The sequence below is a fragment of the Vanacampus margaritifer genome, chromosome 17, assembly GCF_051991255.1.
Source record: "Vanacampus margaritifer isolate UIUO_Vmar chromosome 17, RoL_Vmar_1.0, whole genome shotgun sequence".
In the NCBI taxonomy this organism is placed as follows: Eukaryota; Metazoa; Chordata; class Actinopteri; order Syngnathiformes; family Syngnathidae; genus Vanacampus; species Vanacampus margaritifer.
Window position 1 is genome coordinate 17,925,838 of NC_135448.1, and position 27,077 is coordinate 17,952,914.

Genomic DNA, 27,077 nt, shown 5'->3' on the forward strand with positions numbered 1-27,077 from the left:
GTCTCAGGACAACAATTGTGTTAAAATGGACATAATATATCATAACATATCAAAATAATCGTAATCAATAATTTAATTGATACTAACTACATCTATATAGAACTGTGCATTTAAATGATTCCACTTCTGTACTTCACATCACGTTCTTTGTTTCATTTTTAGCACGCAGGCGCTTGACCTCGTTAAAAGACGTGCGGCCCCTTTAAAAACAGGCGTGTCCTTGCTAAAGGCGCCCTGGCCGTTGGCCAATCGGGCAGGAGCCGGACGTGACGTACACGGCAGCGCTTGCTGGCACGACGCGCCAAATTTCAAAGCACTTCCTGTGTGGAGGAAAGAAAGCGCAGCGAGCAGAAGGCGTCCCGGGGAACGACGGCGGCCGAAGCCGAACTTCAACCGCGGCTCAATGCCCGCTTGACTGTTGTTCAGGAGGCGAGAGGTCCGCTAACTTCGGGTGGGTGTCGTAAGTGTTGCGTTTTAGCTGGTTTTGTCCGGGAGGAAGCGACGTCAGCTAGCTTAAGCAACGCGACTGGCCGTTCATTCTACCTGAGCACATTCGAGCCGTACTAACTCATAGAAGTAGAACTAAATAAATATATATTTAAGTTAGAGATAATGAGCTAAGATGCGTGATTTAAAGTTATGTAATCACGTTTGACCTGATTCTGGGGCTTCCGGTGACGCAGCGGGTTGCTGCTCGGCCTGGATCCAGAAAAAGTGACACTTGAACGGCTAGAAAAAGTGTGGCCCGCGGGCTGAAAAAGTGTGCCCTGCGGGCTGAAAACATCCTGTGAAACAAATTAAATAGTCACAGCAGCAATATTCACACACAAATTCTACAGTTCATAATAAAGAACCATATATTTAAAACCGTAGTAAACACTATCTTCACATTGCAAGGCTTCAAGAAAGATTTTTCCAGAAATTCAGTGAGGACTCACAGAAAGGTGCACATTTTTAAAAATTGCATTAAAAAAAAATTATATATATAATCTGAATTTTGGCATTGAACACCTTGTGCCAAAAGTACGGAAACCATGAACAGTATGACATTTTAAAGTTTAGAGATGGTCAAATTAAGTTTTTCTGCGGGCGAGGAGGAAATAATTGCATTTGCATTCATTCTATGAGAGGATTTGAGGTAGCGACAAAATTTTCTCTGTAAAGTTAAATACTAAAGGACAGCCAAATGTTTTCCCTGTAATTTATATATTTTTTGTTGTAAGAGTTACGAGACTAAAAATACTTTATTTTAGTCATTATATCTATTTTTGAACATAATTAAAAAAAAAAAAAAACTTAAACTTTAAAAAAAATTCCATATCAATCGGGCCTTAATTGTCACCTCCTGTAATGGCTTGCTTCATGTTTATTTTTATTTCGTTTCAGATGTACAGAAGGAGCACAAACCATGAATCATTAAGCCCCAAGGATTTTTTTGTTCCATTTTTTTGACAGCCTATTCTTCATCCACAAACCCTCCAGCAGAGAGGCCAGGCGAGGATAGCTCATTTGCATACCTCATCAGCTCAGACGGCCTCATTTATTCATGCCAGTCCTCCCAGCTTCACGCCAGATGCCATTCAGCCTGCCGCAGATGTCGTCAACGTAGCAATTTACCACAAGCAGAGCGACTCCCGAATGCCACGTGTCCTTCTGTAGCGCCGGGACGGCGGGGTGGGGCGGTCGCGCTTATCCAGGACAAAAGCGTCCGTCATGCTCTCGGGGGCGCAGCCGTGCTTCCAGCTGCTCCGCATCGGCTCCTCGGCGGGGGGCTCCACGCGGGACCTTTACACCTTCAGGCCGGCGCCGGGCCACTCCGTGTTCCGCCTGGGAAGGGCGGAGGAGCTGTGTGACGTCACGCTGGATTCGCCGGCCGTGTCGCGCGTCCACGCCGAGCTGCACGCCGAGCGCGAGGCCAGCAGCGATGGCGGGAAGGTGGCGGCGGCGGCGCAGGAGGAGGGATGGAGGGTCCACATCAAGGACAGGAGCACTCACGGTGAGATGTAAACAAAAGCATGCATACTTGTAAACAAATACATGTAATACATATGTTAAGATCCACTCTTGTATAAATAGAAACACATTCCGGGAACATCTAAAAATAGCACGTAAGCAGCTTGACAACCACATGAAAGCCATAATCAAAAACGTCGATACAACCACTAATAATTTGTAAACAAAAAATATCCACAAATGCCACACAAAATTGTAAACAAAAACACAACCACACAAACGTTAACAAAAAACATGGCAAGTTGACACAAGCACACAAAATTGTAAACAAAAAAAAACCCAATGTCAACACAACCACACAAAATTGTAAACAAAAAGCATGACACATCGACACAAATCCTAAACAAATGTGCCTTGTTGCCACAACCTCACAAAATTGTGCACGAAAACATGTCAACACAACCACACAATTGTGAACAAAACAACGTGACATGCCGAGTCACTCCCACAAAATTGTAAACCAAAAGCATCATGGGTTGACAACCACACAAAATTGTCAACAAAAAACTTGAGAAATCAACACAAATTGTAAACAAAAATGTGCCTTGTCGCCACAACCTCACAAAATTGTGCACAAAAAAAACGTCAACAAAACCAACCGATTGTGTATCAAAACATGACAACATCACAAAAGTGTGAACAAAAACATGACGCAACCGCACAAAATTGTCAACAGGCACTTGGGTGAACGAGGTCCGCCTCCAACTCGGCGTCCAATGGGAGCTGTCGGATGGCGACGCGCTGACCTTTGGGGGCAACGCGGCTCCCGGCAGCCCCGAGTTCTACTTCCTCTTCCAGAAGGTCAAAGTTCGTCCGCTGGACTTTGACGCAATCAGCATTCCCAAGGTGCGGCGCGTGACGGACGATGGTGACGCCTCCAGATTTTCTATGTGGTCTAAGTCCACACTTATGTCTTGTCTCCCTTCAGGCGGGGGCTTTTTCCTCGGACCTGCAGAACCGTATCAGGACCAACCCCGAGCACAAGGTGGCGCCGGGCGTTGATCTGTCCAAGCTGTCCAACAACCGCTCCACCGTCATCCTCAACTCCATCGGCAGTCTGAGCAAGATGAAAGGCAGCGCGTGGACCTTCAGGAGGAGCCGCAGCCACGAGGGCGCCGCCTCCGACCCGGGTTCCTCATCCTCGCCGCCGCCCCCGAGCGCCGGGTGCTCGCCGCCGCTGCCTCCTTCCACGCCGCCGTCCTCACCCGCCGCCCCGTCGCTGGCACCCAAGTCCCTGCCGGCCAAGTCTCTCGCGCCGGCCTCCAGGAGCCGCAGGAAGTCGGCGCACACGGTGCTGCTGGAGGACGACAGTTCGGACGACCCCCACAGCAGGACGGGTGCGACTCGCCAATCTGACTTCCCGAAAGAAACATTTCAATCTGATTTTGATTTTCATGATGCTTAACAACATTTTCTGGTTGATTCCCGGCAGGTCTGGGGGAAGCGCAGCGATCGCGAGGCAGGAAGAAGCGCTGCAGGTCCGACCCGGAGGATCTCTGCTCGCCGCCGCCGCCTCCGCCATCCTCCCACCCGCGTCCCCAGGAAGCCAAACCCTTCCCCGTGGGCATCAGGACCATCGGCAGCTTCCACGGCGCCATGACCAACACCCGCCTGGACCACCACCAGTACCACATCGTCCCCGCGCCGCCCAGACAAGACCACCAGGAGGCGTCGGTGCCGCCGCGCCACCTTCACAACACCTTCCGCCAGCACAGACCCGCGGCGTTGGCGCCCAGGGGCCGTCGGAGGGCTCACAGCTCGCTGGTTTTCTCCCCCCTGGTGGTGGGAGGTGAGAGCTACAACCCGGCGTCGCCCTCGGTGAGGGTTTGCGCGGCGCCGCGGGGCCGCGCGGCATTCAACCGCTTCCACCAGCAGCCGAGGTAAGACTCGAAAGTGCCAAACATTGCAGACAAACAGGAAGTACTGATCCCAACTGTGAATATTGAAATCTGAGTAATTGACATAACCCTGTCTGATACAAAAGTGGTGCTTTGGCGCCATCTGTAGTCAGTTCTAAGTCATTTAGGGCCCAAGCTATACAATATGTTTTAGGGATATCGGTGCCGATGCCAATAAAGCTGTTTCTCACTGAGCGGTGAATGCTTGAAATATCGTTTTTTTATTAGTCTCCTTGACTACTAATAATCAGTATCGTCCTTGGAACCCCCCCCCCCCCCTTTAAAAAAAAAAAAAAAAAAACTTTTTCAGCCAATTGTGGTAACTCCTCCATTATTCCTTGCTTCTTACAGCAGGCGTCGCGGGCGTCCCAGGAAACACCCCCTCCCCCCTCGGCCCTCGCTGCCCTCGCCGTCCTCCTCGTCTTCCTCCTCCACCTCCTCCGCCTCGTCCTCCTCGGGCTCGTCCTCGTCCTCCTCCTCCGACGAAGACGACGACGACGAGGAGGAGGCGGCGGCGACCAAGACGGTGTCGTCGGCCGGGGGGCCGGTGGAGCCCTGCGCGGCCCGCCGCTGCCTGCTGCCCCAGCAGGACCCGGTCCAGTGGATCCAGTGCGACGTGTGCGACGCCTGGTACCACATCGACTGTCTCCACGTGGACCGCAAGAAGCTGCTGAGGGACCCCAATGCTGACTTTCATTGCGGCTGCTGCTGAGGAACGCCGCGCGCACTCGCTCGTCCTCGATGTCCTCATGCTGCCTTGGAAAAAATCTAAGGTGGGATTTTGCTGTCGGACATTCTTGACTCGGATACTTGGTTATCGATTTATTCCTGAGGATGAAGGCGCTTCGAGTTTCAACGCAACTCTACATAGGCAGCGCCGCCATTTTGTGCAGACGGTAGCTACCCGGATGTCATGGCGCCGTGCTCACTGGACACTTGATTAGGTACACCATCTCTTGAGGTTCAAGTGCAACGACAAAAAAAACATTTTCACGAAAGTAATGCTCAGTTTTTCTTGACCCATAAATTAGGCTATTTGGGAATCGTTCATTCTTATAATTAATAAATTAATCACATTTTCAGGGGGGCTGCAACATGACCCCTGTGGCACACCACCTTGAAAGTTAGGGAGAAAAAATATCAGGCCAACATTTTCCTTGGCTATATTTTTGGAAAACTAAGCAAATTAATACCTGTCAATCAAAAGTGAGCATCTTCATAACTACAGTATTTTTTTATATTAACGTTAAGAGGTGCACCTAATAAAGTTTCCGATGATTGGACCACAAAATGGGCTGTTCATTGATCACAGGGATGAATCTTTTTTTTTGGGGGGGGTAAAAAAGTAATGGGAAAATTTTTTGATGGTCTGTATGGTCGTCTTTGGCGCCTCATAGTGGCCACATGGTCAAACTGCAGTTATACTTTAGCAAGGAAAATGGTGCTTATGCTAACGATGTAATAAAATGCAAAACAAAAACCTTCTCGGATGTACTTTTAGATTATGATTTTTCTTTCTGTTGACCAATTTTGATTGCTTATTACAAATTACTTCATATTCCACTCTGTCAGTAGGGGGGCGGCTGAGATTGGTAAAATGTGTTAAATTGTTCAAAAGTTTTATTCACAGTAAAAGCCCGTTTGAAAACTTTCTCGTTACGGGGTTCAATGGAAAGATGTTCCTCATGTTTGAAGTCAGAGTTTGGCCAACTCGACAGGGTAGCAAGATGGCCTTCGTATGTCATGTGACCTGCATGATCTCGTGATTGGTCACGCTGTGATTTGTGAACTGCCGGTCACATGGCAAATGGACGCCATCTTGTCACCCTGCTGAAACAGAGTTGGCCAAACTTTCTCTCTTTATACGGCTCTGTTTGAAGTAGCAAATGAGCGCCACCTACTGCATAGGAGTTCATGCAATCTATGGTATTGTGTCATCAAATATTAGTCCAGTGTGTGTTTTGTATATGTTTGTTGATTCAGTAAACACAACAATGTTCATCACCTCGCTTGGCTAGTTTGTTTATTTAACTACTCCGGCTTCCTCCTCCATTCTGTTCCAAAATTATGACTATTAGCATTACATTGGTAATGCAGAAAACAAAACCAACAAACATGTAGCTTGTGATGTCTGAGATTATTATTTTTTTAAATACAACTTTAAGACAATTCATTTAGTTCATAACAGTAAAATCAAATGGTAATATTATTTGGCTAAGTTAAAACTCGTTTTCAAGCTACGTTTGGTGAAGGTGGTGTTCCTAATATTTTGACCAGTGTGTTGTCAATGTCATGCAGCAGGGGGCAGTGTTGGCCCGGTGGCTGATTGTGCACTCGTTACTTTGAATGCATCACAGAGTGAGAGGCCTTCTGTCAGTGTGCGTGCGTGCGTGTGTGCGTGCGCATGAGATTGATCTCAATAGCGTCTCCCTTTCTTCTTCATCCCACTTTTGGTCCTCCTTTTATCTTCTCCCAATGGTGTCATTCAAAAGCCTCCGCGGGGCCCTTACAGGATCATTGTGCTCTTTTGAAGGCTGCCTTTCTGGAAGGCAAAATGGCTGCCGTGATGATGGTTGACCAAAACGCGACAACGCCGCCTGGTTCCTTGCCCATCAATCGACGCCTTCCTTTTACAAGACATATTGATCCAATGAGGTACAGTATTGATTTTGCCTAAGGCTGACCAATATGACGTTTAAAGTTTGTCACAAAAATCACATTTATGATTTTAATTCAATGTTTTTCCCCTTTTAATACATTTTAATAAATTGGAATGTTTTTTTTGTTTACTCACTTGAGTAGGAGTAGTTTATAAAATGGTTAGAAAAGTCGCAAAATTGCCAACATCCTGTAAACATCCTGACAAAAAGACTCGATAATCGTTAAAATTGATGAATTGCCTGTTTGGCATTGTTTATTGTAATCAAGTGCACAGCTTTGGCCTCCGTCTTGTTCTCCGTCAGGAAATGAGATTTTACACTTTCTCTCCGCTGTCCCCACGTCGACCTTTTGTGCGCCTCGCTCCCCTGCTACACACAAAAAACACACACACATACGTTAATAACGCCATTAATCATTTCTCTGTAGTAGCGCGCTCAAAGTGAGCTGCGATGCGAAAGGGGGGCCCCCCCCGAGCGACGACGCGGTCCCCCGAAAGCTGGGAATTAATTGGCCTTTCATCTGGTGCTTCGCGCCGGCCTCAAAAGACGCTAAAAGATGAAAACTCGCAGCGTGAAAAGTTCAACACAACCACCGCGTAGAAGCCGACAAAGGACGTTTAGCTACATCGTTACTCGCGCGCACACATTTGAGAGCGTTGGCAAAGTAGCGCGTTGGCTTAAAGCTAAAAAAAACACACAGTGAAAAAGTTCAAAATGCAGCTGCCAACAAAAGACGTTTAGCTTGTGTGCATTTTTTAACGCGCACAGCTGTTTGAGGACGTTAGCATATGAGCTTAGCCATTCTATTCGAAATGCTAAAAGGTGAACAAACAGCATGAAAAGTTCCAGATAACTGCGCAATGGCAAACAAATGATGTTTAGCTAATAGTGTATATCATTACACAAACATGTTTGATGATATTGTAAATATTAGCAAGCTATTCTGTCAGTCAGAATGTGGCAAATCCAGGTCCAGAAAGTAAAAACCCTGCCACAATTTGGCTTTAGCCCCAGGTGCTAACTAGCTAGCTCCCTAGCTAGCATGGCACTCGTTTACCTGCTAGGGAGCTAGCATCAGAGGCTAAAGCCAAACTGTGGCAGGGTTTTTACTTTCTGGACCTGGATTTGCCACCTCTGCCGTCAGCTAAATTCTAAAAGATGAAAACGCAGCATGAAAAGTTCGAACACAAATATGCGGTAGCAAACAAATTATTCTTATTTATTTATTAAGTTCTTCTCTTAGCTAAATACTAAAAGTTGCTCAAATGCTAAAAGGTGAAAGAAAGCACACTGTAAAAAGTTCACCATGACATTGCCAACAATTTAGTTCAGCTCATCACTAGGCGCATCTTGTTTGAGGACGTTTCGTGTGAAAAGTTCAACACGCAGCTGACAACAAAGGACATTTAGCCGCTGTACATTTTTAACCGCGCGCGGATGTTTGAGGACGTTGGCACATTAGCAAGTCGTTCTATCAGAAATGCCAAAATATGCTAAGGGTGTTTAGCTACTGTAGATGATCTTTACGCATACTGAGAACATCTTGAAAATCAGCACATTATTCTAAAAGATGAAAACGCGCAGTGTCAAAGGTTCACCACGACGTTGCCAACAAATTGTTTCGCTGATGTACATCAATGCGCATACAAATGTTTCAGGACCTTTCGTGTGAAAAGTTCAACACAACAAGATTATATTACAGTCCACACCCGCTAATCTATTCCGTTTTTGCTTCTGCATTCCAAAGTGTTGTATATCGTGCGTATTGCGATTTATTTTCCCCTCGTGGGCGGTCATACCTGCATCATCATTAACATGTATGGTTATAAATTTGCTAATACATGTTAATGTACATGTTCATTTAGTGCTAAAGTACGTTAAAACACATTATCCACTTACAATGCTCGCTAGTGAGCATTCTCGCCGAGAAGATGGACGCTCGGAAGCTAAAAGCTTGACCAAGTGTAAGAGATTACGGTTATAGACGACTTTTGTATATACTGCACTCAATTAGCCGAGTTCATTATTTATTAGGTTAAATATTTCAACAGGACATTAAGACTTTGCATCCCGACAAAAACATCAATTGTTTTGTAGACTGTGGGGTCACTATAGTCCATACCAAGTAATAACGCTTGTGTGTTTTAGTACACGTCGTTAATTTGCACTTGAAAGGTGAAAGTTAGTTTGGGAACTTTTAATGACGAGCAAAGTGTCCCAGCCGCTTTGATGGTAAGTGACGTGGTCGCCCTCCACGTGTGAGGCAAGCCTTGCATCAGTCGCCACGAAAAGAGAAAATGTTTTCCTTAAAGACGCGGCGAGGGCATTCCCCCCCCCTTTTACTCCCAAAGCTAAGTCGTGATCAAGAGTTAGCGAGGCGTCCGCCTATGTGATGCTCACTGAGAGTATGACCACCCGGGGGGGAAATAAAAAATAAAAATCAACGCCTGCTGGACTCTGCAACAGAGTTTTGTTTTGTTCTTTGATTTTTACCAGTTATTTAAACTTCAACATGTGCATGTGAGGTTCAGGTACTATTGTTGTCCACTTGGGGGCGCCATCCTTACATTCCACTCTGTAATAGCTTTGAGTGTGTGTGTGGCTTAAACTGGTGAGTGACGTGGGCGTCAGCGAATGAGAGTTGGCTGTCTTGAGCTCAGGTTAGCGACGGGGATATTATAGTTTTGCAATTTTCATTTTAGTTAGTTTTTATTTCGCTTGAGGTTTTTTTTTAAAAGCATTTTCGTTTTTATTTTATTTCGTTAACAAATTTTAGTTTGAGGTTTTTCGTTCGGTTTCGTTAACTAAAATAACCTTGGTTAGCGGCTAGCTATTAAATGGCTAACCGTTTGAATGCCAGTCCACCTCCCTTCCCGTAAAACTGCTCAAGGGTGATAGTTGGTGCTAGCATGCTATTTCGGCTAGGATGCTAGCGAATAGCCTCATGTTTGTTTGTTTGTTTTGAATAACAAACCTACTGATATAGTTGTTTATGTAACATGGGTTCATGATTGTGTACACGCTTTCTGGTCCTTTCTGTTACGAAGTGTGATCTTTATGTAATTAGAAAACTCCTTTTGGAGAGGAGATCCATTATTTGTGGATTTTATTTGATTTTTTTTGTGGATTCTTGCAGTAGGCTACCATTACACCAACCCTCAAACTCGCTTCCACTCAACCCCTTTCACCCCAAATTTGCCCCCTTCACCTTTCCACTCACCCATATTAACCCCAAACCCGCCCCCCGAACAGTCTCGCCCTCTCGCTGCTTACGTTGATCGTTTCCCAGTTTTTTTTCTCCCGACGTGAAGAAAGATGACTCGGACGCGTTGTCACTGCTGGGGGGCTTAAACAGGGATTAGGCCGACACACGCACACACATAGGAGACATAGTAAATTTGTAAATGAAAATGTCGTTTTATCCCGTGTGACTCATGAACCTCAATGGTGAAGATTCTTTATGCGCACACGCACGCGCCTTCGTAAATGTGTTCTCCAAATGTTGTTTCCTTCCCGCCGGTGCTGAGCCTGTTGTTCTATTTATGGACGATGTTGACTTGATGTAAGACGATCGCAAAGTGCCTCGCTGCCGTCCCCGTTCTGCTTGGAGGTGTGCGTGCCTGCGCGTGCGTGTGTGTTAAGGCCTGTCAAGGTGTGCGTGCGTGCGTGCGTGCGCGCGCGCGTCGCAGAGTGATGGCCACACGCGGCGCAGTGCGAGCAGATGTGATGTCGACTAATCAACGGCGTTAAATGCGCAGCCCTGCGTGTGTGCGTGCCTGCTAAGCACATAAACGTCGGGGAGGCCCGCGCCTAAAACGCTAAACAAGTTGTATTAGCATCCCCAAAGCACTAAAGCTTTTTGGTGCCTCGCTCCGTGGCGTATTCTAATGTAATGTTACGCTACGCGCGGCGCCAAACGACAGCATTTGCACACAAATAGCGACGTTAGCTTCCGACGCAGCTTGACATGTTAAGGCCTGCGCTCATTTGCATATTCACTTCGAGGCATGTTCAATTCAAAGCGGTCTGCTCCGCTTGTTCAAGACATTGTCAAATAAAGTCAAACTACTTGCTATGTTGTGTTTGTCTAAAGTGCTAAAGCGCATGTTTGATTGGCCGCGCGACGTCGTATTCGTTTTTTGCTAGTTATTTAAGCTAGTATGCTAGCTAATGCTGATGTTAAAGTCAAACCGGTCTGCTCCTTTTGTTTATCAACTTTCAAGATAAGACATCGTAAAATCCCTAAGTACTTACAATGAACGTGTAGCATTTGTGTCAAGTACAAATAATGCACATTTATTTGTGTGTGATGTCACATTCATCTATGCTAGTTATTTAGGCTAGTATGCTAGCTGATGCTATTGATGGGCTTCTTGTGAAGGTGGTTTGTGTTGGGTTCTCCTCCTTCCAAGATTATTTGGTCCAGTTAACGAAAACTAACAAAATAAGTAGAATTAGAATTGAAAAAACATTTCCATTAAATAAATACATTTGAAATGGTACCTCGTGACCTTTATTTTATTTTTTGTCTTGCACTTAAAAAAAATAAAAAAAAGTTCTAAAACAAAACAACTGAAATGAAGCATTTTTGACAAAAAAAACGAAAACTAAGAACCCTGCTCTAAAACCTAATTAAAATTTAGTAAAAACAAAATGAAAACTATAAAAGTCCCAAAATATTATAACCCTGGTACCTACTTAATAGTCATTTATGTGACATGGGTTCATGATTGTGTACGTGCTTAAATGCACAGCGTTGATGCTTTATGGTCCTCATTGCATTGCTCATGGCATTTTTTATTTTATTTATCCTCTGCGAAGAATGACTAATATTCAGCTTACTGCAGTGACCATCTCCATACGGCTGATTTGAGATCGCGGAAGATATTGAGCTAATATCTCAAGGCACCGCTAGACATGATGTTGGTTAGTGATGTTCTGAAGTGCGTTCGTGGCCCGCCGACGCGATTGCGTCTCTCTCGAATAAAAGCTTCCAGTCTAGCGCTCCCGTGTAAAACATTACGTTAGCGTCGCGTTAACAGGATGCTAACATGATGTTCGTTTAACATCTCATCCTTGCGCCGCATAATTTCCTTCCCCGCTTCCTCTCCACTGCGCACGTTTGCCCTCGCCGCACCTCCCACCCAGCCATGTGCACGTCACACGCCATTAGCCTTAATGGCGCTCGTTTTTGTGTGCGCACGCCCCAGATTGTATTTCAATATTCAAATGAGGCGATTGTTTCATAGGGTCACTTCCAGCGTTGTTATAGATTTGGAATTTTTTTTCTAGTTCGTTTTTATGTTTGTTAAATTGAGTCAGTTTGAATTAGTTTTGAGGGTGTTTCTGTTAGTTTTTATTAGTTTTAGTTATTTAAAAAATGCTTAGTTTTAGTTAGTTTCAGTATTAGCTTTTTTCTTCTTTAATGTGTGCTCAGAAGTGGCAAATTTAGGTTTAGAAAGTTAAAAACCCTGCCACAGTTTTAGGTTTTAGCCATTGATGCTAGCTAGCTAGCTCCCTAGCAGGTAAACGAGCACCATGAGAGATAGCTAGCTAGCTAGCTAGCTAGCACCTGGGGTTAAAGCCAAACTGTGGCAGGGTTTTTACTTTCTGGACCTGGATTTGCCACCTCTACTTGTGCGCAATATTTAATAAACGGCATGATAAAATGAGAAAAGTAACTAATTTCTTACCTAGCATATTTCGTTGCGGCGTCATCCGAAGGTGCGTTTCTATTGGCTGCTGCTAGATCACGTCAATTTTGTGTAACACTTTCAAACGTAAATATAAATCTACTTAAAAAGGCTCATGCATTAAATTAATTACAGGACATTTTTGCTATAATTATAGTTAGATTTGTGATCATCAAATGTAGTTTGTCAGTCTTCGTTTTTATTTTTATTTTAACGAAATTGTTTTTGGAATTTTAGTTTTCGTTTTTCTTGTTCGTTTTCGTTAACAAAAATAACCTTGCTCACTTCATTTTAGGTGCAGCCACACCTTGTTAGATCCAATATGGAATTGTTGGAGCTGTCTAGCATTCTGGCGAGTGTAGTTTGTTTTTATGCGACCAATCCTTTGTTTGTCCCTGTACCCCCAAAATTTGACTGGCGACCAGTCCAGGTGGAGGGGATGTTTTCGTCATAAGACGGTCAAATTGTTAGGAACAGCCGCACTTCAATGCAAGCACCAAAATAAACACTGAACATTATTATCTTGTTCAAGGCAGAATTTATGTATCGGATCTCATTAGATTGTGGACACACACGCGCGCACACACACACACACACACACACACACACACACACACACGCGCACACACACACTATAATATGAACTTGCAGTGTGTGCAGTCATCATAAATAGAGCCCGCGTTGATGTCGTTGTGATGTAAATAAACCTCAAAAGAAGCAAAGTCTAATTAATTGTAAACAAAGCACCTTGCGCTGGATGGGGATGCTGACGGGGGGTCGGACGTTATGGGACGGGGGGGGAACGGAGGTGAAGATGGTGAGAGCGAGCGAGAGGAAGAAAGAAAAGAAAGTCGCGGGAGGCCGGGATGAGACTAAAGAGGGGAGGAAGCGGCGACAAGTAGGGGAAGGCTTCAAAGGAACGGCGACGAAGGCAAACGTGACGAGGAGGGAAGAGACAAGGCGGAGGTATTTTGGGGAGGTGTGCGTGCGTGCGTGTGTGTGTGTGTGCCGAGAACACATCCTCCCGGGGGCTGTGTGTATTTGCAGCGCTTTAATGTCTTTAATTAAAGCCAACAGTGTTCCTCTCTCGCTGCGGCGCTAGCCAAGCAACACTCGGATGCGCCGCCCGACTAATGAAGCCGAGAAGTCCCCCCCCCCCCCCCCCCCCCCGCCGCCATATGCGGGGGGGCTGGAGGTCAGGGATGCCAGGGTGAGCCGGGTTGGGCTCCATGTGAAATAGGCCAAACCTGCAACCATGAGAAGGATGGAAAGTTGTTTGAGCATTTAGTCGACATGCTTGATATCAAGCTTAAGGTAATTAGCGCTACTACTTTTTTTCCACTAGTAATGCAAAATGTAGGCTACTAGTACACAATTTGACTTTAGTAATAAACGTATGTGCTGCACTAGTAACACTACTAATGCCAAGCAATACACTCTAAAAACAATTGGGTCAAAAACAACCCACATTGGGTCAAAAAAGGGAGCCAATTTATCATAACCCAACTTTTTTTTACACTGGGTTATGATGAAATTTTTTTTTTTGAAAGAAATTAACCACATTGGGGTAAATAAAAACAAATGGAAAAAAAATATAAGCGGTTTGGAAAATGAATGGATGAAAAATAACCCATTTTGGGTTATTTTTAACCCATATTGGGTTTCTTTTAACCCAACATTTTTAAGGGTGTAGATTTCTAGTGAATTTAGATAATGATTTCTTAATATACTTGTTTGAAGATTCAGTTGCCGCTGAAACTGTGCAGAATAAGAACTGTGTAGTCCTGAAGTGTGGAAAGAATTATTTTTTTTTTCACCATTTCAGTCCCCCCCTCAATGATTCAATTCGACAAAAGAACTTTAGGTAGGTTACCTGGTGCCTGGTACAGTTAATTAGCAGACAGCTAGCTATGGTCATACCCCAAAAATGCATCTTCCGTTTGGATAGGCCGCTGGAGTGCCTCGTGGTTTGCCATGAGTGCATGCACAGAAAGACAGACAAGCGAGGAGTGGGGTAATTTTTTATTATTCTTTTTTTTCCCTGATTTGACAGCCCACCTATGGACTGGGGCTTTGGGCCGGTGTTGCCTTTTTAGAGCGCCTTGTTGTCCGCTGACTTGACTGTGTGGATACCACAGAGAGGGAAAGGCGGAAGAGCGAGATTATATATTTATTTATTTAAAATCTGTTGTGACAGCCAGCGTGTAGACCGGTTGTTGACATGTTGGGATGTAATCTTGACGTTCATCTCGTCTTTCTCTGCCTCTGCGAAGCGCTCTGAATTTGCCTCGTGTTTAAATGGCGCCATACAAATAAACTCGTCCCGCCTCTTCGAAACGTGCGGGCCCGCTGACGGATACGCCGTCACATTGCGCCGCCGGCTTGCTTAATCAATCTGACTTCCTCGCCGCTCGGCCGCGGGGGCGCTCGCTATGTCGCTTCCTCGCCCGCTCGCCGGCCGGCTCGCACGGCCCCGCGTCACGGAGGCTGCAGTCATGGCAACAAAAGTGCGGGGAAGGCTTTCGTCACGCTTGATTTGGACCTGGTATGAGGTTTGGGGTTCGAATCTGGGCTCAGGCCTGAATCTGATTACATTTTTCTTAATCAAAAACAGATGCTTGCAAGTATGAGAGTTAAAAAAAACAAAAAAAAAACACTCTTGCCAAGTCCCCCACTGCCCCTCCCCCTCACCCCTTATTGCGGATCCTGCAACCCATCACTTGGTTGCCACGGCGACCAGCCCACAAAATGACTGACAGGCACCTTTTGATCCTTTTTTCATAGAGACCGAAAGATGATAGCCACCGCCTCCATCCGTCTATTACCGCTCTTGCTTTCAATCTATAGCCACACCAACATACCACTTGTGTGTGTCCGTACATGTTTATGTGTGTGTGTGTGTGTGTGTGTATGACTTAGCTTAACGTTGACTGCGCCGCTGCAGGTTAGCTTCAGAGGCGCACCGAAGTAAATACATCTCCGGTCTGGGCCGGCCATCTGTCATCAGGCTACGAGTTGATTCATACCAGGACGTGCACTGACAGATGGGGGTGGGGGGGGGGGGGGGGTTGGAAAAGGGGGGGGGTAGCTAATGGTGATGGTGGAATGAGAGAGGTGAAGGCCGTGGGCGATTAAGGAGTCGCGTTCAAAAAGTGCAGCCTGCTCGCCTTGGAAAGATGGAAGGCAATTATCGGTAATAATGATAAAAACGGAAACATTTCTGTTGAAATGCTGAAACGCTGGACTGAAATGATTTGCAATTTGTTGCAGTGGAAGAAATGAAAAGTTTTTCTCCATAATTTTCATTGTTAATCATCAACCATTTGTCATACTTCAACAGACAAGTGTAGTCAAATATCGACTTCTTCTCTCGTTTTCTGGTACGATACCAGCGTTCTACGGATGGTACGGCCAGCCAATGTCCAAATATTTGCATTTCCTTTTTTGTTTTTTTAATATCGTTATTTGTCATTATTTTTCATTTACTTTATACTACTGATATAATGATGGTATGACATTTCTGGTGCTGTTATACTGTTTGGTATCGTCATACTGATGGTTTCATGATACTGCTGTATTGTGGCATAGGTGGCTGGGATGATAAGGTAACCATGAAACCACCATTAGGACTACTATTGTTTTTGTGATACCATAATACTAGTCTTAACATGGTACTGTTGGTATTGTGAGACTGTTATCGGTGGTATCATGAAACTTTCGGCATTGTGATACTTCTGATATCATGATACTGTAGTTATAGTAATGTGATATTGTTGGTATCTTGATGCCAATGCTGCTGTGATACTACTGGTATCGTGATACTGTTTGTATCATGATATTATCAGTATCGTGATACTACACTCTCATTATACTATTGTTATAGTGATGGCATTATGAGTGAGATTGGGTGATACTGTTGGTATTGTGATAGTACTGTATTAGTATTGTGAGACTGTTATCGGTGGTGTCATGAAACTTTCGGCATTGTGATACTTCTGGTATCATGATACTGTAGTTATAGTAATGTGATATTGTTGGTATCTTGATGCCACTGCTGCTGTGATACTACTGGTATCGTGATACTGTTGGTATCATGATATTATCAGTATCGTGATACTACACTCTCATTACACTATTGTTATAGTGATGGCATTATGAGTGAGATTGGGTGATACTGTTGGTATTGTGATAGTACTGTATTAAAATTGTGAGACTGTTATCGTGGTATCATGAAACGTTCGGTATCCTGATAATGAAGTTCTAGTGATACCATCGTATTGTGATATTGCTGGTGAGATTGCGTGATAATGTTGATATTGTGATACTGTTTGTTGTAACACTCCTGGTATCATGACACTGTTACGTTGCATCATATCATGGCAGTGCTGATATCGTAATATAGTACTCTAGCATGATACTTGAGGTATTGTGATACTACTCACATCGTGCAGAAATATTATTGGTATCGTGACACTCCATTGAAGGTTTTTGCAACCTTTGAAAATGTAACTCAAAATTCAATGAGCTTCCAGCAGGTGGCGCAATGTGGCTCCAACGAATGTGGAACCTCCTGTGAAGGCTTCCCTGCCCTTGCCTTGATTAATGGACTGTTTGCGGCCAGACCCAAAATGGAGGGCGGGCTTGTTTACAGATGGCTAACGAGGTGCTAATGTTGCTATTGGGGCGGTGGGCTGACCCACGAGGTCTGCGGGGGCCCCGATACAATGATGTCATCATCAATAACGTCTTCCTCATCGCTATTCTTATTTTTAGGGGGTGAAACTTTGGACGTCTTGCATGTCTGAATTGACGGACGGCTGTCATTGCGTTTATTGGGTTGTTGTCGTCGTGTTTTTGTGGTGAGCCATGTCGGCACGTTTGCACGTCTCTGACTTTAAAAGCGGTGCTTGTAAGTGGCGCCTCTCGCCAGCTCAAGCGAAACTTTTGCTGTAACGTATCCGTCTTTGAAGCTTAGTCGCCGTCAAGGCTCAGCTTAGTGCGGCGGCGGCGGCGGCGAAGAGGAGGACGAGAAAGTTAGAGGAAGGAAGAGTCAGATGATGATAAGGAAAATGAGGAAGAGGATAAAAAAAGAAAATGAGGGATGAGGATGATGGGAAGTGGAGGAATAAAGAACTATATTCGCATTGACTGACAAGGAACAATTAAGTGGCCGGAGGGAGCTGATTGGTTATCCTAGCGAGCAGGTCTGATGAGAACAGGTGCGAGCTGGCAAGACGTAATGAGCAGAAGACACAAACGAGAAACATGCAGGAAAACAAGACAAAGAAAAACAATCAGAACAATACAAACGTTGATCAAAAAAAACAACACAATTCTGATTTTGACCTTAATTTTCCCTATTATTTTTAAAACCACATTTTATTTTCCCATTTCCCTCCCATAGCTCAGCTTCCTTGTGGACTGCTGATGTCATCAGTCATCATTCTGATGGCCCGTGTGACCCACCGCACCAAATTGAACCCCCTTATTGCTGCGCCCCCTCCTGAACATTCACTTCAATAAGCCTATTTTTCTTTTGATTGACAGAAGGCCATTATTTCATCCATCTTTGCTAAATGGGAAAATCAGCTTCTGTCACATCCAGTATGAAAAATTCAATAGGCTACTCCACGTGTGTGCAAGTGTGTGCGCCTTACTTTTAAACTCAGCATAAAATGGAGAATTACACAATGGGTATTTAAAACTAGCACATATAGCCTTTGTCTGCTAGCTTAATGCTAAAATATAATGGAAAACGTCATAGGCATTAGCATCTATGCGACGGTGACGCAAACGATATTCGAGCGCAAAACACAAGTCACACTAGTATTCTTTATCCTCTGCGAAGAACAATTACATTTACCACTCAATTTGTGAGTCTGAGCCCTCATGTCGATCCGTATGTCTTTATTATACCGCCCCCAGGTGGTCAATGCATGCACACAGGAATGAGCTGCACAAAGTGTGTTGAATTGAATAGGAAAATGTGACAAAACTATTTGAAAAATTCGACTTCATTAGGTCATTACGGTATGTTTAAAAAATATATTTTAGCAAGTGCATTTGTTGTCCCCCCTCATGAAAAAAACATTTCCAATTTTTTGATTAACGACGTGTGTCGGCCGTTGTCCTCTTGGTGTCGCTGTTCTGACGTCACAGTTCAATTCCTCCGCGGCGGGGTTTCACGCTCGCTCCCACACCTTCACGCATTCACTCACTCTCTCACACACACACAACACACACACTCTCCCGCTCGTCCCTCACGCCGTCACTCGGGCATCCTGCGGGGGGCTGAGAGTGCGCAGTGCGGCCGGCCCACCCGGGGAGTGGTTCCGCTCCTCGCCGTCAGTCACGCAGCCGGAGGAGGCGCGCACGCACGCACGCACGCACGCACGCACGAAGACGCGAGCCGCGCACGTCGGCAACTTGGCTGCGAGTCCCAAACCAAACACACACACACACGCGCGCGCACGCACAAGTTGTTGGGACTAATCTGGCTCTTGTGGATTTTTTTTCCCCTCCGCTCTGACTGACGTCCACCTGCTCCGGCGCGCGCAATCATGGCGAGCGACGGCGGCGCCCGGTCCTCCTCTCGGTCCGCCCGCCGGCTGCTGCCGCCGCCGCTTCTGCTGGCGGCGGCTTGGCTCCTCCTCACCTGCCGAGGTAAGCTCACCGCGGCGGGGCACGCACGGGAAAGTTTCCGGTGGCCGTCACTCGGGATGAGGTCCCACGCGCGGACTTGAGCGTGTTCGCTTTCTTTGCTGCTTAAATCGCCGCTTTAAGGCGGCAGGTGACCGCCGAGGGAGCTCTTAATCCGCCTTGAGCCTCCGCGCACGGCTCACGTTCACCTGCTGGAATGCGCCGTCGGGCACCCGCGTTTGCTGTTGGCGTTGTCATGAATGGCTTGGGTGCGCACCTGCCCTCTCACACTTTTATTAAGGCCGCGCAATGTCGGCCACGCGTGTTTCTTGCACTCAAAACGTCGTCATCAAACTGTGTTTTTTGATTTACGACGTCACATCACAGCAGCTTTAAAGTTGTCAAGGTGTCCCCCAAGGCACGTGCATGTTTTTTTGCACACGGCCCGTACAGTCGTGCACACGCTCTATAAATAACTGTGATTAATTAAGACGCCTGCCGTCCCTTGCATGGCAACTTTGCGACAGATTGTATTGATTGCGGCTGTATTTCGCCTCCAGACGCGATTGATTAGGCTGGGTGGCAACTCTTCAAAGCGGTTTGTTAATGAAAAACGCAAATAAGGAGGACCACGCCCATCTCGTCTCTAAGCATACGTGTAAAGCTGATGTTTATGAAACCTGACGTAGTGGATCAATTTTTGCGTCCAGTCATGATTGATCAGGCGGGAGGGGTGACTCTCGAAAGTGGTTTATTAACGAAAAGAAAAAAACAATACGACCATCTTCTGCCTCAGCATGTATGCTGAGCTGCTGCTTGTGTAAACGTGATTTTATTTCATCTTGATTTAATTGACTCATCTGGCTTGAGAGTAAAAAAAGTGGTTTATTGATGAAAAAAAAAAATTGGTTGTGTTTTGGATGGATTTTTTTTCTGTTGTGCCTCTCACTCCACTTGGGATTGATTAGGCAAGAGGGAAACTGTTGAAAGTGGCTTATTAATGAAAGCAATAACGAGCCCCCTTCCCTTTTCTGTGCAAACGTTTGTGCGACACGTGACATTGCTGCTTTATTTTTGCCACGAAGGTAACTACTAAACGTGGCTTATTAATGAAAATCCAAAATAAGTTGACTATGCCCCACTTCTCACTCAGCATGTGTGTAAAGCATTATACAAGCAACTATTGAAAGTGGTTTATTAATGAAAAAAAAAGAGACTATGGCTATGTCTTCTCCCTTAGTGCGTGTGTGCAAAACTGTTGTTGGACTCGTGACATTGTTGCTTTGTTTTGCCTCCAATCATAATTGATCAGACATGAGGGTAACAATGGAAAGTGGTGTATTTGTGAAAAACATGAAGGGCCGCGCCCATTTATGGCCTGAGTTGCTGTATGCAAAGTTAGAAGGAAAAAAAAAAAAAAATCAGCCCCTGACATCAGTTTTACTGATCGACACGAAATTGGGTGTACGCGTCTGCCTTGACAGGACGCACGAAAAAGTCTCAAGGACCAATGCCCCAACTCAAGAAAGTCAGCCATTTTGTTTTCAAGCAGCCATTTTGGGGCCAATTCCAACTGACGTGCTCATGGTTTTAGTGACGATTGGCGTTTGTTTGCTGTCTGCGACAAGACTGCATTCACATGTTGCTCTTTTTTTTTTTTTGTCACGCTCGGCTTCTATTTGGATGTGAAACGTGCAGCTCCGAGCCTCGGGCGACGCCGCTGCCGTGTTGTGTTAGTTCAAGGCCGCGCGTGTTGAATTTTCGGGATGGCGCTGCCATGTTAAACATCGCCGAGTTGATTCAACAGTCGTCGAGGACTTTTCTCAGGCTGCTGGTTCCTAATATTTTGACTGTGGGCATGCTGGCGCTCCAACTGGTTGAGCGTGATTATGTAGGCCAATTTGCACTGTTTTGTTTCTAAACAATGAGCGGCTGAGTAGGCTACAACTCGCTAACCGTTACAGAATAAAAAACAAAACAAAACACTTATAGATGAAAGAGGAAAGAAATGGTCTCCTATCAGCAGTTGTCAAAGACGTGATCACAACATGCGCAACGTCACACGTCTGCTACAAGCTAAGATTGCGACAAGCTAGGTCGTAAACAAGTAGCTGCTGCATCCGTGATGAACAACACACACGCACACACTCACACAAAGGATCGACCAATCCATCATGACCAAGGTTAAGACATGTTATTTATTACTAGCTAAAGTGGAAATAAATATCTTATGAATTTGACACCACAGAGAGGAGTGTTAACACTGCGAAATTTAAAGGACCTTAAAAAAAAACATCGGCAAGTCTATAAAATGACATTTTTCAAAAGCTGCTGTTAGCTCCGCCCTCTATGACCTGGAAAAAGATGGTTTGATTATATCCCATTGACTTGGACGACGAGGCGCTCTAAAGCGGCCATGTCCACACACTTGTTGTTACATTGGACTTTTTTTTTTCTCCTCTTGCTTTTGCACTTTCTCTCCACGACGTGCACACACACTTATGTCCAACAACGAGGCACTCTGATGCAGTCATGCCAACCTGAAGACCCCCCCCCCCCCCGCTCCACATGCTCACACTGAATTATCTTTTACAGCATCATTAAATGGTTTGTTTACTAATGATGCCATCTGAGAACGCTTCGGATTTTTGCCACCAAGACGAATGTGCGCCGTCCCTGTGAATTGGCGGCTCACTGTGACACTTTCCACCTGGAGGCAGGTTCGAGGCTTTCCCTCAACAACACGTACAGGTGACACCGTTAAAAGTGTTCCAATTATCGTTTTAACGGCAGGAAACTGGAAACTTAACAAGTGTGACGATCTCACACCAAAGCGGTGTCGCCGTGTTTTCCCGTCCACAAGCTCACGTTCTGGAATTAAGATGGAGGTAACACCGTGGCGGATAGAAAAAAAACAAAAAAAACTTTTTTAGCAGCAATGCTGATTAAGCGCCGCCGCAACGCCTCCCTATAGATGTGACCCCGTGCTGAAATGTCAACGGTGTGTTTTGCCGTTGATGAGCTTATCAGTCGGAGCGCAGGCGCCGATGATTATTGCTTCTCGAGCGCCGCGACCTAATTGTGCACAGCTTTTATTAATGACGCATCCGGTGGTGCTTGTTTGTGGCGTGTGCGACGACGGCGGCGGCGGCGGCGGCAGCGAGCGTTCTTCGCCTTCCAAGCCTGTTATCGCCGTAGGGCGAAAAACATTTTATTTATTTATTTATTTTTTAGAATGAAAGGTCAGCATGAAGTTTGTGTGTAACAATTATTTGAGTCCTCGCTGTTCATCAGATTGTGTGTTCCGCTGCCGGCGCAAACGATCGTTTCACATTTTCTCCCCGCTTTGGCTTGTTAATTCACACAAACAACGGGCCTGCGGGCCGACGACAATGATTGCAACAGCGGAGGTTTCACTTTCGATAATAATTAATGTGGTGGTGAACACAGCGGGTGGTGACGCGCCAAAATTAGGATGTACGCTGAATGGAGGATCGAAATGAAAACCCAAAACATTTTCACCACTCAGCATCATCCGTCTAAGTGGTTTACAAGGTTTAAATCTGGTAGCAATCAGACACATTTTCAGTGTTGAATCATCCCTGGAAATGGTCAAAATAACCCCAAAATTCCACTTCAAAGCAAAACTGATGGTTTCTTGTTTCTTTTCAGGCACGGCATTTAAAAAATGCTAACGATTTCACAGCATCGGCAGTCTGTCTAGTTTCTGAGGTTTTACCAGGCATGGCTTCTTTTTTGTGGGCCTGCTCATGATACACATGTCCACCAAATTTCACATTGCTAAGTGAAATGGGCTTTAGGTATGAATTTTCAAAACATTTCAAAATGTACTTCCGGGTGTAATTTTTCACCCACTCTCACAATGACAATATCATTTAAATGTAACCCTTCCTTGTACGTTTTAGAGCATGGCTTCCTGAGACTTTTTTGTGGGTCTACTCATGACAGACAAGTTGACCAAATTTCATGTTGCTAGGTGTAACTGTTTTCCGGGGCTGAATTTTCAAAACAATTACACAGACATGCTACCAGGGCTAAGCCAACTTTGTTGCAATGTTCCACTTTAGTCCTAATTCTTCCAGTACATTTTAAAACATGGCTTCCTGAGACTTTTTTGTGGGTCTACTCATGACAGACAAGTCTACCAAATTTCATGTTGCTAGGTGAAACTGGTTTCAGGGGCTGAATTTTTAAAACAATTACATATTTTGTTGCGATTTTCCACTTAAGCCCAATTTTTTTCCCTGTATGTTTTAGAACATGGCTTCTTGAGCCTTTTTTGTGGGTCTACTTATGATAGACATGTCTACCAAATGTCATTTTTCTAGACAGAACTGCTTCCCGGGGGCTGGATTTTGTAATAATTCCAGAAGTGGCGGCAGTGCATTTCTGTGTAAAGGAAATCCCTCAAAATGTTCCGTCAAAACTATTTAAAGACGACATTAGCCCTCTGTGCTTAGGCCCTAATGATAAAAGTAAAAGAAAAAACGGTTTTAAATCCTACATCGACACAGTGGCCTCAGTGACCTGAGACTGAGACCCATTTGGAGAATCAGTCACCTTTTAAAAAAAAAAAAAAGAAAAAGAAAAAAAGTCATTCTTTGGCGTAAAGGTCCACATCCCTCTGTGGCTCATGGCGCATCGACTAAATGTCAAGAGCCCGTCTTGAGAGTAGTGTTTTTGTGTGTGTGTGTGTGTGTGTGTGTAGCTGTGTGCAGGTGTGCGTTACCTTCGCCTACTTTTTACACGCACAGTAAAGCCCAGCCACTAGGGGACTTCTCTTTCCAGCGCGCTCTAAAAGCCAAGTTGATCTTTTCTTCCATTCAGTTCTCGTGCCTTGCGGAGCGATTCCCTGCTACTGGTTTCGCAGTGGTTCAAAATTTCAGTCGCCGGTGAACAGCACTACAATTTCGCAGATCAAATTGAGCTTTTTGGAATAAAAAAAAAACAAAACATCAAAATATCTGCACTCATGCTTCTTTGTGGCCATTTACTTATTCCTTGACAATCACACCATGTTTTTGTGGTTCAGTACAAAATTATACAGTGCAGTATCTTGTACATGGTGTGTTTTCAGGCAAGGCTTTTGAAGCCTTGACAAACATGCTTATGAAATTTCATGTTGCCAAAAGAAACCCCCTCCAGACCGTCTGGACATGCTGGCGTGTCGTCACGACACGAGCCGCGACGGCGCGCGTGCAGTGTCAAAGAAAGAGGAAGTTTTTCTCCAATGAAAGAGTTTGCCGGCGGACTTTTGCACACGGTTGCGTCACATTGTTTGTCTTTTCTCACGCTCGCCTGCCGGGGTGCTTTATCGATCCGCAGCGTTAATGACCCGGCGCGCGCTTAATGAGCATTGCGCCTCGCAGCCTCTTGCATTATGCATCCTTCCTAAATCACACTTCCTGTTTTGCCAGCGTGACAGGTCGCTCTTCCCCATTTAGAAATGGTCGCCATGGATACGGCCGGCGAGGCCGTCTCCCGCGAGCTGTGCTGTTGGGGTTTCTCGGTGCGGACGATGAGTGAGCCTCGCTGGCGTCTGGCGGGGAGGGAGCTGGAGTGACTGAGTGAGGGGAGTCGGTGTTGCCGTGGGAGTTCCCGTCAGGGCTCGGAAGCACTTGTGGATTCTTCTGCAGGCCTGCACTCGCTCAGCCGCACGTTGACGAGAGCTGAAGTCGTCACCCGCATGACAACGCACGGCGGGGCACGGGGTGTGGGTTCTTGTTGATCGGAGAGCGGCTCTGTGATGTGGTGTTTGTCATTAACCCGTTCCAAAAAGTTTGACTAAGAGTAAATCGTGCAAAAAAACAAAGCAATATTTCAATAGGAAACAATGTAAAGTGAATTAATCCGTTCCAGACACCCAAAAATATTCACAAAACTAGAGATAGACCGATAATGGGTCTGGACGATAATCGGTGCAGATAGTCAGCATTTTATGAATATCTGCATCAACCTTTTTTTGGTTTATATTAAATTATTTTTGCTGTGGCGCTTTTCTCCTCCGTCTGCTCCGAGTCGGTGGCTGTCGACTCCCTGCAACATTGGTCCGCCCACAACACCATCTGATTGGTTGCTTGTGCAGTGCTAACAGCCAATGAGCAGGCTTTTCTCTAGACGCTCACATGCAGAAGAGAAAATCGAATGCAGACGGGCCACCACCCGGCCGGTGTGCAGTTAAAGAGGTAGGCCTAAGTTAAACTTACTACCTTGTGTATTAAATAAGCCATATAAATAAAGCTACCCCTGCTACAATGCGTTAGCTTGCGAATTAGCGGCTATTTGGGAGTGAGCATGCCGGTTAGCGGTTAGCCCTCGAGCTAACCGCTAGCTCACGAATTAACGGCTATTTGGGAGTAGTAACAGTTAGCCCGTGAGCTAACCGTTAGCTTTTGAATTAGCAGATATTTGGGAATTAGCGTGTGGAGTTTTTATTTTTAAAAATGTTGACACTTTCTGCAAATGAAAATCGGCTTCAAATATCGGTTATTGGCCTCCTTGACTGCCGATAATCAGTATCGACATTGGCCCTGAAAAAAAGCTTAACGGTCTATCTCTACACAAAACATACATTTTAGAAAGAGTAAGTATAGTTTAATAAGCAAATGACCAAAAATGGGTCTAAAAATAGAAAGACTGACTGGGGGCCCCAAGAATGTTGTAAAAGCTTCTCGATTGGTCAAATATCTGTCAGCACACCACCAGCCAAGCCCAATGACAAAGCTAGCAGTGGTGGCCCCTTCCCAGTTCGTTAGTATGTGAATCCTATATAAGGGAGACGAATGGCATGTGCCAATTACTATTCATGGGTGCGTCACGCTTAGCCTGGAGGAAGGGGCAAGGAAATCCTGGCATCCCGCCAGGCCTAGAAAGCACAGGGGGAAACCGTGACTATAGTTTCGATGGTGATTATGTGTCTTTGGGGAAAAAAAACGCTAACCCCCCCACCACCATTGTCACTTATAGCGAGGCAGGATGGCATTAAGTGTCGAGCAACAGAGCTTCTATTGTGTTAACGCAACGCGGGCTGATTGCACCACGTTTGTGCGCTATTATGTGACTTTGGGTTTCCAAATCAAAATACTGTCTGCTGGGTTCATGTTTTGGTTATTTCTATTTTCTCATTAATACCAGCTGAGATGTCCTAAAATGCTTGTATAACGTAGCACAGCATGAGTTCTCCGCAGTAACATTACCGCGCTACATTGAAGCATCTTCTCACTTTTTTCCCTTCTTTTCTGCATTCTTGTGCTGGCGAGTTCCTCTTCCAGCCATCCTGGCTGGCTGCCGCGTCGGAGGCCCTTTTATTGGAACTGCTTTTTGGAGGAATTGGAAAGGCTGCCAATGCGACCGCCCCCCACCCCCACCACCACTTTAACACACTCCCTTCTATAAGCCCTCCAAACACTTTTATTCAGTCTCATTGTTTACACAGCGAGGCAGCGAGAGACGAAAATGTTTCGAGTCATTTCCGATCAATTTAGAGGCGGCTCTCAATCCGTTAAGGTTAAATTATCTTCGCATTTGGAGGCATTTTCTTTACTTTACTATTTCCTCTGGGTGCGATGCAGCCACATAGTTTTGTCCAAAATGAAAAAAAAAAAAAAAAAAGCGGCAGGGTTACATTTTTATGACTGCATACTTGTCAGGGAGCATTTCCTAGTAAGGGACTTTCTGTGGGTGTCTGGTGATGAGTAGGAAGCGGACATGTTTCCATCATGGCGTCTGCTGCGCAACTGGTGCTTCCTGTTGGGCATCCTGTGAGACATCACTGAGTCACAACAGTCGGTCTGTACACGGCGTTCATCCGTTTTGCTGCCCAGCATAGACTGCGGCAAAGTTTCAAACGACTCTTTGAGGTTAAAAGTTCTTTTCTTTATCAGTTTTCAGCAACAATCTGCAAATCGCTTCATGGCGACCCAGCTTGATGACTCACCGTCTAACACAAAAATGTAAAACTCCCCTTTTCAAAACTCCAGCCTCTGCAGCCAGTTTCAATTGGATACATGAAATGTGGTTTATCACGAGAAGACCAACAAAAAAAGTCTCAAAAAGTTATGCGGTTCAAAGCAGCATCTTATGTCAATTTTCGGGTCCATTTCTAGGGGTCCTTCAAAGACTAACTAGTCCTAGAGATTTTGTCCGATTGCTGC

General features: G+C 45.3%; 2 protein-coding genes across 5 annotated transcripts in view; both read left to right on the plus strand.

The window, feature by feature from the left end:
* The first annotated feature begins 287 nt into the window (after positions 1–287).
* tcf19l (transcription factor 19 (SC1), like) lies at positions 288–6,700 on the plus strand. Of its 3 annotated transcripts, XR_013288752.1 has the most exons (7): positions 288–451; positions 1,387–1,996; positions 2,690–2,859; positions 2,942–3,350; positions 3,446–3,893; positions 4,263–4,684; positions 6,445–6,700. XR_013288752.1 is itself a non-coding variant. In XM_077547785.1 (6 exons), exons 2-6 carry the CDS (start codon positions 1,714–1,716, stop codon positions 4,621–4,623), a joined length of 1,671 nt encoding a protein of 556 aa, XP_077403911.1. In that variant the 5' UTR covers positions 288–451; positions 1,387–1,713; the 3' UTR covers positions 4,624–5,915. The 3 variants fall into 3 exon arrangements, 2 of the variants coding, with proteins under 2 accessions (XP_077403911.1, XP_077403913.1); XM_077547785.1 differs by lacking the exon at positions 6,445–6,700 and having other exon boundaries at positions 4,263–5,915; XM_077547787.1 differs by lacking the exon at positions 6,445–6,700 and having other exon boundaries at positions 295–451; positions 1,456–1,996; positions 4,263–5,915.
* Positions 6,701–15,353: 8,653 nt separating this feature from the next.
* The window catches only part of pvrl2l (PVR cell adhesion molecule related 2 like), a 136,700-nt gene continuing 124,976 nt past the window's right edge, over positions 15,354–27,077 (plus strand). For both annotated transcript variants that reach the window (XM_077547789.1, XM_077547788.1), the window contains exon 1: positions 15,354–18,927. In XM_077547789.1, coding sequence (XP_077403915.1) covers positions 18,825–18,927 — 103 coding nt within the window. In that variant the 5' untranslated portion in view covers positions 15,354–18,824. The remainder of the gene's footprint in view (positions 18,928–27,077) is intronic.

Excerpts from the sequence above, each read along its gene's own strand:
- tcf19l (XM_077547785.1), top strand. The coding sequence starts at position 1,714 with ATGCTCTCGGGGGCGCAGCCGTGCTTCCAGCTGCTCCGCATCGGCTCC. Across the intron at positions 3,351-3,445 it reads CGACCCCCACAGCAGGACGG|GTCTGGGGGAAGCGCAGCGA; the intron begins GTGCGACTCGCC and ends GATTCCCGGCAG. Across the intron at positions 3,894-4,262 it reads CGCTTCCACCAGCAGCCGAG|CAGGCGTCGCGGGCGTCCCA; the intron begins GTAAGACTCGAA and ends TGCTTCTTACAG.